Source organism: Ictidomys tridecemlineatus, chromosome 1 (assembly GCF_052094955.1).
Source record: "Ictidomys tridecemlineatus isolate mIctTri1 chromosome 1, mIctTri1.hap1, whole genome shotgun sequence".
Lineage (NCBI taxonomy): Eukaryota > Metazoa > Chordata > Mammalia > Rodentia > Sciuridae > Ictidomys > Ictidomys tridecemlineatus.
This window is the reverse complement of record NC_135477.1, coordinates 7,189,888-7,201,907: the sequence shown is the minus strand read 5'-3', so window position 1 is coordinate 7,201,907 and position 12,020 is coordinate 7,189,888. Positions and strand designations below refer to the sequence as shown.

At 51.3% G+C, this 12,020-nt stretch overlaps 1 protein-coding gene across 7 annotated transcripts in view; it reads right to left on the bottom strand.

The window, feature by feature from the left end:
• Window positions 1–12,020, bottom strand: part of Chst15 (carbohydrate sulfotransferase 15) — a 68,583-nt gene that overhangs the window by 20,916 nt on the left and 35,647 nt on the right. For 6 of the 7 annotated variants that reach the window (XM_078024693.1, XM_078024714.1, XM_078024697.1 and 3 more), the window contains exons 2-4: window positions 5,231–6,241; window positions 4,214–4,553; window positions 1,897–2,043 (exon numbers count right to left, since the gene is read on the bottom strand). In XM_078024693.1, coding sequence (XP_077880819.1) covers window positions 1,897–2,043; window positions 4,214–4,553; window positions 5,231–5,776 — 1,033 coding nt within the window. In that variant the 5' untranslated portion in view covers window positions 5,777–6,241. Of the gene's footprint in view, window positions 1–1,896; window positions 2,044–4,213; window positions 4,554–5,230; window positions 6,242–6,883; window positions 7,057–12,020 lie in introns of those variants that run through there. The other variant, XM_040272103.2, reaches the window with a different exon arrangement.

Genomic DNA, 12,020 nt, shown 5'->3' with positions numbered 1-12,020 from the left:
AGGCAGAACTGAATCCTGCATCAGAGTTGGGCAAAGCCTAGAACTGGCCTGGCCCAACAATCCCATCTCACAGATGTGTCTACTGAGCCCAGGACAGAGGCCTGACTCTTCACATGGCACAGAGTGGTGTCACGGGTGGTGACAGGCAGGACCAGATGTCCACTCTGCCTCTGCCTCTGCACCTGCTTATCATGCCACAGGCTGCCACGAAACGCACCCAACTCTGCTTGAAGTAACTATCAGTGTGGTATTTTTATTTCTTCTTCTTCTTTCTTTCTTTCTTTTTTTTTTTTAAATATAGCCATAACTAAAATTAGGAAACCAAACAAAGGCTTTCCTTTTTCATTCATTACCTAAGTCTCTGTTTCCTGGCCCTGTGTGAATGTTTGTGGCTCCTTCATAGAACCTGAGACTTCTCCCAGAAGCACACGTCATGTGCATTGTGGCAAAATATTAATTAGACTTACTGTTTGGGGTGTTCGCCCTGATTTTGCAATGCATAAATAAGTAACGGCCAATTCATACTGCAGGTGGTGTAGGGGGAGGTGGGCTGGGTAACAATCTCACTGGCTCCCGGTGACTTATTTCTGACTTTGAAAAAAAAATCGATCCTTCAGGTTTGGGGCACATATGCCTGCTCCCTGGACATGGGCATGCAAGGAGGAGTTCTCATTGAGCGGCTGATCTGAATTCATCCTGCTCACTCAGAGGCTCATTTAACCTGGAGAATCAAGATATAATAGGTCTAGGAAGACAAAAAATTAGACCACTGCCACAAGTAACCAGCTTCAGCAATATGTAAGATTAAATGTCCATCTTTCAGAACACATCAGCCAGCCTCATCCAGTTAGATATGTTGGAAAAATAAGTCCAGAGACAGAATGCGACCTGATGACCAGAGTTGATGACTTGTATGGGATACTGGAAATTTGCCAAAAAAAAAAAAAAATTTTAGGTGCTCTTACAATAAAAAATACACAGACAACTATTCAAGGAGACAAACATGCTAATTTGCTGGCTATGGTGATCATATCAAAATATCATGTATAAACCTAAATATATGCAATAATCCTTAAGAGCATAGACATATTGATTTTTAATAAGACACACTTGCATTTAAAAAAAGAAAGACTTAATCAAAAAACCTCAATTTGAATGCAAAGTCATTTGGTGGACCAGGCAGGGTCTTTTAATCAGCAATTAGTCCAAAGATGCTACACTGAGTTCTGTCCATGTCAGGGAATGCCGTCTCCAGCCTCATGCAGCCCCAGCAACCCAGTTATCAAAGCTAAAGTATTAAATCAATGACTAATTGGTTGCAATTGGGGGAGGGGTCTTTCCAGGGATTGAACTCAGGAACACTCAACCACTGAGCAGCATCCCCAGCCTTATTTTGTATTTTACTTAGAGACAGAGTCTCACTGAGTTGCTTAGCACCTCACCATTGCTGAGGCTGGCTTTGAACTTGCCATCCTCCTGTCTCAGCCCCCCAAGCCGCTGGGATTTACCACCATTTAGCACCACTCTGCCTGGCTAAATGGTTGCAGTTATGATCCTCCAAACTTAAATCAGTAGATTATACAAGAAGCCATGTCACATACCCCTACTTAATTTAAGTAAAAACAGACATGGAAACTTAAAAAAAAAAAAGTCATTTCAGCCATATTGAGTCTGCTTGGAGTTACAAATGGACTCGGCTTTTCTGCTTTGTACTGATGTTTCAAACGAGGTGAACATTTTACACAGGCCTAAGAGTGATAGCCAGGTGGGGAGTTGGAGGCTCAATGGTCCCTGCAGCCATTGGCAAGGGCTCTGCAGGTGAGGCAGAGCTGAGCCAGGACCCCAGAGAAGACCCCCCAACCCCGCCCAGCCCTGGGGGCCACGCAGACACCGTACCAATAATGATTTTGTTCATCTCGCTCGGCTCCCTTGCTGAGCCGGCCTGCAGGCCCTGATGGATCTGCTGTGCGGCCAAATCAAAGAGGTCCAGGTAATCTTCCACAGGGTAGCGGTCTCGCAGCCCATCTCGAAGGCGGACAATTCCTACAGGAGCCAAGAAGCCAAAGTTACTCAGGACAAACTGTCACTGCTAGGATGGCGGCTTCCTGGAGAATGACCTTAGACGGGTTAAGGGCCCCCGGGGCCCAACTGCAGCAGCCAAAGGCTCGGCCCAGGTACACATCAGAGGGGGACCTGGGTGGAGGATGCCTCAGCCAACTGGCTGCCCGGTTCCAAGGCACACATGCTTCATGGGGTGGAAGGCACCAAAGGCTGGGGACCTACTGAAGAGCTACAATGTGTCTATGTGGTGGGCCGGAGCTCGGGACTGGCTGCCGTGTGTACCCGCTGAGATGCTAACGTGTCCAGGCAGCTCCAACACCCAGGACACACACAGGGTAGCAGTCAGGAGGTGACACCCTGTCCTCTTCCTCTTGGTCACCTACGTGCCATCAGTCCAAATGTCAAGAGCCATGATCTTGCCCTCGATGGACACGGGTTCTGGGATCAGCCAACTTGGCCCTTGCTTTAAAAATGGGAAATTTCACTTGTGAACATTTAAAACACACCCCCAGACACCATAGCCGTCCGGGTGAGCATAAGTGGAAAGAGTCGGGTCAAAACAACATGAGCTTCAAGGTGTCCAAGCAGCACCAGTGTCCCAGGCACACCCTGTCCTTGCCTGTCCTGTCAGTGGCCAGCTGGTTTGCATTAAGGGGAACAGTGGCCCAGAGGGGAGTGTACCCAACAGCGGGGCGTGGGCTCAACATGGTGAAGCCCTGGCTGCCATGCAGCACTGGGAAACCACAAAAGAAACACACCTTCACCCGCCCCAGGCTGACAGCCAAAGGGTGAGCCCAGGCATGGGTCAGGAAGCACTCAGAAGCTGGTCTAAGGAAGACCCTTGAGGCTCTCTCTAGGCAGCCTGGTCCTCATGCAGAGCACGCCCTGGGGCCTCCCAGACTCTGGCAGACAACGGGCCGGGTATGGCCCCTTAGCTCCATGACCAAACGTCTCCTGGCAGAAGGGAAAGGTCACCGAGAGGAAAGAGTGACCCGAGGGCCACAGGATGCTTGGGGCTGGGTCCATGGTCAGCCCTGAGGCCAAGCGGCTAGAAAGCAGGGTCTCGGTGGTCCCAGTGGCACTTGGTACTTGTGCGGCAGTCAGGGCAGGCCAGAGGAGCTGGGCCCAGGGCAGCTGCGTCTCCTCCACGTGTGGGGCTCCAGGAAGCAGCCCAGAGCAGGTGCTGGCTGCCACTGCCCAGAGCTCTGCTAGGCCGGGGCCCGGCCCTCCCTGCTCACTGCAGGGGTCACCTGCCAAGACGCTTTAGGTTGGGAAGAGCTACCCGATCTGCACTGTTCCCTTGCCCTGCCCTCGGCTGGCCCGTGGCTGGGGACGGGTTCCAGCCTGGGGGTGGTGAGGCTGGGTGGCGGGGCCCTTCAGAGGTGCCCAGGTCAGGGAGGCCCTTCCTGGAAGGGATCAGCGGGGGTCTCGCATGAGAGTGTGTAAAGGTTAAATTTAAGTTTTTCTCTTAAGTTTTGCTTTTCTGTAAGTTTAAGTTCTGTCTTCCTGGAACCCGGAACTTATGTTAAAAACAGTTACTTATGTCAAAATGTACCCTGGCCCAACACCCCCTGACAAAACCCATGATTATTCTGTAATGGTTATTTTGTAACAACCCCACTCTCGCACCCTAACTGCCGTATGAACTTCCCTGCTCAAACGCTGTATAAAAACTCTGCTTAAGCTGTACTCGGGGCTCCAGTTTCTCTCAGGAGAACTCTGGGCCCCAGCATGCTGGTCCCCCCCCCCCAATAAACCCCTTTGCTTTTGCATGAGACGAGTCTCTTGGTGGTCTCTTCCTCCGACCTTTGCCCGACCCTGACAAGTGTTCTTCAGGAAGCCAGGCCATCCCATCGCTTGGCCTCTGCGGCACATGGCCAGTTCCCTTCTATTTCCAGGCCATGTCATCGTGCAGCCAAGGGCTCTCCCAGAAGACCAGCACCATGCTGTGTGGACCCTTCAACCCTCAGAATCCTGAGTCAAATAAATCTCTTTCCTTGTAAGCTACCCAGCCTCTGGTATTTTGTTACAGTAACACTAAACTGACGGAGGCAACTGTCTCATAAATGGCCCACCTCCTCAACGGCCCAGCCCTGCCCACTTCAGGGGAGGAATGAACCAGAGGGCAGCTGCAAGGAGCCACCAAACGCACCAAAGCGCTTCCGGGTCCACCAGTGCGGCTCCTTGATGGCCGAGAACTTCACCTCCGGGTGCAGCCGCAGGCGGTCGTAGAGGTCAGTGGTCCCGCACTTGGGCTGCCCGATGATGTAGAAGTGCGGCAGGCAGCGCAGGCGGAAGTGCTTGCCGTGCGCATGCGACAGGTGGCCCCAGAAAGCCTTGCGCAGCGCATCGAAAGTGGAGCGGAAGCGCTTGGAGTAGAGCACGTAGGAGTTGGTCAGGTAGGGGTCAGTGGTGTTCCTCCCCGAGAACTCCTCGTACCAGCAGGGGCTCTTGCTGTTGGGCAGGAACTTAGAGGGGATGACCGAGAACATCTGCAATGAGAAGAGAAAAGGGAGAGCGGCCCCCAGGGAGGAAGAGTTAGCAGAAAGATTGCCACCACCATGCCATCGCGCCCCAATCCCCGTGTGTGCTCCAATCTGAACTGTGTTTGACAGCGATTAACAGCTAAACTTGGTAGGCAGCCAATGACTATGTTTTCTTTTTCCAAAAATAAAAACCAAAAAAAATGGAGAGAAAAGGAGATTAAATGAAGATAAATGTAGATAAAGACTTAGTTAAAATCCATCCTATCATGATGTATCTCTCCCACACACACAGCAATCTAAATTAAGTAGTTGGGACCTTTCTTGTTAGTCGTACATTTAAATAGCATCGAAACATCGATAAGCATAGAATTATTGAAAGTGAAATTGAGCCTAACTTTAAAATTCCAAATGATGGCCACCTACAAAACCGACGGTGGCCACCACGGCTCTGTTTCAAGCAAGAAGTCCTAGAAGGCAATCATGAGGGGGGGCGGTCCTTAAATATCTCTAGCTGAGCTGCTCAGGACTTCAAACCCCCTTCCTGGTGTTTCTCACATGAGCAGACAGTGCGCCCTGATCAGCAGCCTGTCAACTCATCCCCACTCTCCTCAAGAAATGGGGCTGGAAAAGGAAGCAACCCTCTCTTAAAGTCCACCAGTGGAGGTGGGCGAGAGGCTACTCACGTGCAGCTCCTGCCTCCTGAGGTCTTGCAGGTCGGGGAGCTGCCTGGTGGTGAACTCGATCCTGGCGGTGATGCTGCTGATGACGAGCTGGATGCTGGGATAGTCCTTGACGTAGGACACGTTATTCACGGGGGGCTGGTGGTGATGCTCCTTCAGGTCGCTTGGGTTTTCACCGTCCAGCAAGCTGGGGTTGCTGGGGAAGCCCCCGTAGTGGAAAGGAGACGAGATGAGAAGCTCCTGGTGGGCCCCAGAAAGGATGTAGGAAGCCATCACCAAGGTCATTATGACCAGTCCAAACACCAGGCTGCATCGCTTCCCCTTCTTAAAGCGCAGAAACCCGCCCCAGGCCTCGTTCCCTTCGGTCCTCACTTCAAGAACAGCGAGCAAGTTCATCTGTTTACTGTCCACGCGAAGCAGGATCTTGTTTTCTCCTTTGCATGCGGGGCACGCCTGGTGACCCTGGTGGGGGCCCCCTGGGCAGCTGACCTGCTGTCTGTGTGTGTCGTCGGCTAACAGCTGTAGGCAGCGGTTGATGCAGGGCCTCATGGTAGTGCCCTTGGACTGAGGCTTAGCCAGCCATGGGTGAGCCCCAGGGAGTGCCGGGAAGCCTTATGGATGTCCTGCGATTACATCAGATGGTGGGAAGGCAGCAGAGACAGACCGAGACGCAGCAGGAACCCACGAGGGAGGAGCGGGAAGCACATGCTTTGGCTTGACTCTGCAAGACAGCAAGGGGAAGTGACCCCGATGGTCATGTTCTACAGCAGCCACGACATCGGGAAGGCGGGGAGCGCTTCTGCCGGTCCCTCAGGTTTTCCCCATCACACCACGAGCAGTATCGCTGGGGAGCGTGGGGTCACGCCGCACATCAGGAGCGCTCATGATCTCCGGCAGCCCCGGACTGGCGCGCCACCCACAGAGTTGCCCATGAGGGTTTCCACGGTCACATCCTGTGTTCCTTTGGGATGTTTCCTCTTCGTGGGGAGAAAGCTCTTAAAAATGTCCAATTACCTAAACATAAAGAAAGAAGACTGACTGGGTTACATGGTAAGAGCAAGAGCCCAGGGACGCTCTTCCAGACAGGAATGGCTGTTCGTTTCTCTCCTCCTCTTCTCAATTCCAGCCAAGCCTGCTTGGTCTCAACCGAGTCGCAAGATCCTATAGGAGAAAGGGAGAGGTTTCGAGTCCCCGCACTTGGCTTTGGAATTCAATCTCTGCCAACAACTGTGGCCCAGCCACCAACACCAGCAGCAGCACGTGGGACGCCTGGCTCTGGGCTGTCCCCCACCCCCCAGTGTCTCCGCCTTCTCACTAAGTTAAGGCGTCTCCGCCCCAGGGTTCTGCAGCCGTTCCCAGCCTCTCTCCAGCCAATGACTATGAACTGGAGGGACAAATTCAGATATTAGTGCCTTCAAGTCAGTGGTAAAAGCTGAAGAATAATCAGGAGAACCGTTAGGATAGGAACACAGAGAAACAGAGCCTTTCCCTCCCAACAGTATCCACCGTCTTTTGCTGGAGCTAACCTTTACTATCAGCTTCGGAAGCAAAAGTTAATGAAAATTTAAAACAATGAAATGATTCTCTCCTTCAGCGGAGTGTATCATATAAAAAACCATTTGGCTTTAAGTTATTAAGCAATTAAGTCCAACGTACAGTGTTCCCCTGAGCAGCGAAACACTTCAGGTCCTGAAATAATTTTCCACTTCCGTCATCCTGGGGAAGACATGATTCTTAAAGATCCATTAACACAGTCCTGTGGTTGTAAAATGTATTGTTGCCCAAAAGACATTTCTTTGTGGATGTCTTAAAAGGAGCACCGAGTGAGCAAAACAAAGAGGCCTACTTGGTTTCTCACCTTGGTAGATCCTCTTACTGGCTGCGTGGCCTTGAGCGAGACACCCAACCTCTTGGAGCCTTGGCCACTCTCTTATAAGTTTGTAACAAGTACTGAATTAGCTATAATATGTTTGCATAAAGCCCAACACAGATTTAACATCCCATAAAAGTTACATAACATTGATAACCATATCATCAATGATGATGATAACTATTATGATTTAAAATTGTCATGAACGCCATGGATATTTGAAATGCAATCCCAGAAGGAAGACCCTCGGCCACATGAACTTTCCTTAGTGATTGACAATCCTCTCCTCACACACCCCTCAAACAATCCTGTCCCCAGAGGTGGCATCAATCTACCCTTCATTAGAGTCTCCTTGTCCTGGCTAGAGGTCGGACCAATCAGAACTTTCCAGAAGAAACCTTCCCTTGCACCGAAAAGCCCAGGTTCTGCGTGCTGTCAGTAAGTATTCACGCTCCCATTATTCGGAGAAAAGGTGAGATGGACAAGATGACATGGGATTCGTAAAGCGGGGCTTTACTATGCTAATAATGTCTATGCCACAAGGAAGAGAATTCACGAAATTTGCAAAACAGAATTGACCAAACAATGTTCATAAAGTCTCAAGGAACCAGCATGAGAAGAGCTGGTGAGCCCGGGCTGAAAGGCTGGGGCAGGCGCGTGGGCCGTGAGGTTGGACAGAGGGAAGGTGGGAGGAGCTGGTCTCAGAGCCAGGCCAGAAGGCTTGGGCTCTGGCCTTTTGCATCCCCCAGGGAAGCTGGAGGGCATGTGGGGGACCTCAAGCCCAGACCTCTGCTTCAGCTGGCTTAATCACCCCTGACCCATTACTTGGTACAAACAATTCTTCCAAACCAAAGAAACAAAAGGGCAAGATCCCCTACTCGGAAAGTCCATCACTAAAGCCAAGAAAACATTTTCTCACATGCCAAAGTCCAGGCCACGTGGGGTCAAAATGAGACTCAACCAGGAGCTCCGAGGAAGGGAGTCTGCACCCTGCAGCCTCTCTCTGCAGAAGGCCTAATTAGATTCTTTTTTAAAACAAACAAACAAACAAACATGGGCTTTGAAGCCTCAGGACAGGAATGTACATAATCTGGACCCGAAAGAATGGGCAAAACATTCTAACCAAGAGCAAAAGGATCTTATTCCAAGCAACATAAACAAACTTGGGGAGTCAGGGGCGCGACAGGCGGGCGACTGAGGGACCAGGCCTGCTGTCTGCTGGACAGCTGCACCTTGCAGCCAGCGCAGCTCCTGCAAGGCTGGCCTCTGACCACAGAGAAGGCCCACAACTGGAGGTGTGTTGAACCCCTGGGAAAACACTCAGATACAATGTACTCTCTGCTCCTGTCAATCATTCATTCATCCATTCACTCCCTCGTGGAAAAGACTCTTCTTCAGGCATGCTCAGGGGTGGGGCCTGAAGCCACTGCAGGTTGGGGGTGTGTATACATAGAAATACACACTTGGCCTCCTCCCAGCCAGTTTCTGAATCCTTGGAGTGCTCAGCGCCCAAGAAGCTGGAAGCATGTTTTGTCATTCACAAGCCTCTTCCAAGAACACGTGAACCTATGCTAATGAGGTGACCCTCCGTGAACATCTAGGTGTCTTCAGGAGAGGGACTGGTCACCAAAAAGACAAGCCTTGGTTAGAAGCTTGGAACTTTCAGCCCAGATCCCCCACGTTCCTGGTAGGAATTTGGGGATTGAGGTCATAGCAGCAGCCAGTGAGGTGATCGTCAACTCGTGCTACGATAATGGGACCTCCACAGAAGCCCCTAAAGAACAGGGAGCCACGGGGTTGCTCGGGGACGTGGGCATGCAGAGGGACAGCGCAGAACCACCTCCCGTGTTGTGAGACGGTCCTCCTGGGCACGCCCTGGTATCTGTCCCCCTGTCAGCTCCTGAGCTGCCACTTCTGTGATACACTGTGGATGGCGGGAGGAGCCCTTTCCTGAGGACCCTCGGTCACTCAGGGGAGTTACAAAGTCCACACAGGCTGCCGTGGGAATCCCCCACCTTGCTGGCCATTTGGACATAGGCATGTGCCCTGGGGACCCAGTACTCCTGACTGGTGCCCAAAGTGGGGCGCACTTGAGCCCATGAACTCCGGGAAGTAGTGACCTCCAGCTGCAGTCAGGAGGTACATAATTTGATGGTGTTGGAAACACCCCTGGGTGTCCTCTTTGAGAAAAAAAAAAAAAATCTTAGATTTTACCAAAACACACTGTATAGCACGTAAAATATGCCTCCGTGCAGGTGGGTAAACTCCCATCTCACAGCCAGGCCGGTACATGGCTGGTGCCCGTGGGAGCGAGCGGGAGCCCTGAGTTGAGGCTTCCAGACAAGCCCTCCCATGATGAGCTGGTGCAGAGGTGGCCCAGAGGGGCACTTTTTCCTGGCTGAGCTCTGTCGCACCTGGGACAGGTATAAAGAAGGTGCGTGTGAGGACCGACAGGTGGAACCCAGGAAGTCCACAGGCCGGGTTCTCACTGCACCCTGCCTGGGCCAGCCGATTCCATGCCAAGGGCACTGTCCCCCGCACTGCAGGACATTGGGCAGCACCCCTGACCTCTACTTATAGATGCCAGGAGCACCCCTCCCCTTAGATGTGACAACCAGAAACGTCTTCAGACGTGGTCACATGTCCCTTGGAGGGGATAGTCAACCCAGGCAAGAACGGCCACCGGAGGGGAAGGAATCCAAACACAGGGTGACCAGAGAACTAACATCAGGGGGGACGCCCGAGCTAAAGCCTGAAGGTCAAGAAGGAGCCAGTCCCAGGGAGACCAGAGGAGGCGGAGCCTGTGGAGAGCAGCAGGGGGTCCAGGCCACTGAGTACTCCTGGAGGGCAGGCCTTTAGGGGCGTGGGCTGGTGGGGCACAGGGACCAGATTGGTGAGGAGGCAGAGGCCAGAGCTTGGCTTCCCTGAGAGCCAGAATGTGGAGGGAGGCACACTGCATGTTCTTTCAAAGCGACCTGTACAATCCGTGTAGCTATTAAATAACTCGGGGAAGAAAAATTAAATCATCAAATTACCACGACTCTGCAGGAAGGAAAGCAGATTGCAATCAAGGTCCGTAACTGGCCTCTTCCACATGCCATGGATTATCCCACGGGCCATTGTTCAGAAAGCTGGCACTCAAGGTGTTCTTCCTTCAAAAGTACGCAGTGCGTACCCCTGCGCACCACCTGTCTAGAATGTCCATGTTGGTGCCAGCGGACCCACAGTACACGGGGCACTCGGCATTCCCATGCCCACATCAGCTCCCGTCCTCAGGTGTGCATTTCAGCTCAATGGCTGCCCAGCTGGGCTCCATTCTGTGCCCTATGGGTGCAGGCCCCTGCTGCAGGAGCACGGCGCCACTGTGAGATCAGATAGCTACTCCCCAAATAGAAAGCCTCCAATTACTCACCTCTGCTTGGGTGCCCCTGTTAACCTGTGCACCCCAGGCATCATTAGCAAGCCATTTATAACAAACTTGTAATTGAGAGACCCAGAAATACCACTTCAGATGAAGTAATTGAATGCCCCCTCAGTGGAAGATCGATAAAGGGCGTCCAATTTCACCCCAGGAAAAACTTATTAAATTATTGTAGCTATAAGCTGATAAAGCAGAAGAAAGGTATGTGAAACTTCAAAGGAAATCTGGACAGATTTAAATAAATAGCTTCATTTAGGTAGAACATTTAAATCCGCCCTTGGGGGAAAAGGAAAAAAATAGCTAATTATATTGTTTTACTTTTATATTTTAAGGGGGAAAATCCGATGGATCTTAATTAACCTTTACTAAAACACAAAGCCTCCTTCAGATTGGGACGTCTGGATGCTGGCGTCTCTCTTCAGGCTATATATGTGGAAACACATTTTTCTTTCAAGGAATATTAATCAAAAAGTGGAGCAAGGAATTTTTTTTTACATTTAGCTCGAAGATATCAGAAGGTTGTTGCTGAGACCCAGAAGAAAGCTAACAAAACCAGAGTTCTGCCCAAAAACCTCGGCAATTTCAATCATATACCTGGAGTCTGACAATTTTGAGCACATCATGGTCATTAATCAGAACAAAGCCACACTCCCTGATTGACACTCACCAGCCTCCGCCTGGTGGAAAGGACACAGCCATCACCCAGGTCTGAATTCCAAACTCCCATCTACCTAGGGACCTCAGACAAGTCACTTAAGCTATCTGGGCCTTTATACTCCCAGATGGCATCAGGGACCAGCAGCAAATCCCCCACAGTGTCTGAGTTAAGAGCCTGAAGTTTGGAACCAAGGTGCCCACGTTTGACCTTGAGCAGGACATTCAACCTCTCTCTCCCTGTCTCCTCAGACGTGACAGGAAATGATCATCAGATCTCTATTGTCACATTAAATGAACTAATTCATGTAAAGTGCTTTAAAAAGTGTCTAGCCCTTAGTAAGTATTCAAAAACGTTAGCTAATATTACAGAAGCATCGTCCTGGCCCACACGTATTAGATAAACAGTAGTTTGTAGCTATTTGCATTACGGAGCCCCGTTTATTACTCCTTATCGATTCAGGCCCTTTGCCACATGAATGGCTTTGTAGTTCCTTCAGCAAAAGGAGAGAACTAGCCCTTCATCCTGTGGCTTGGCTTGGGCGACTTGCTTTGGCGAACAGAATGAGGTGTAGGAGTCCACGTTGCCAGTTGAAGCCCTTAACATGGGCCCTGTGTGTCCACGTGCCCTCTGGCCTCTGTGCTTGGTTGGGCCGAGAGGAGAGTGAGAGGTGAGTGGTGCAGGGCCACCTGGTTGAGCCCGACCAAGAGCTGCTGGCCCCCAGCCCACCCCAGGCCACCCCTATGGCCGTGGAGAAAAACTGAAGGACAGCTGTTCAGAGTCACTGAGCTCGGGGGGTGGCTTGTGACGCCATCAAAGCTACACCATCTGCTCTCCTCCAGGTTAT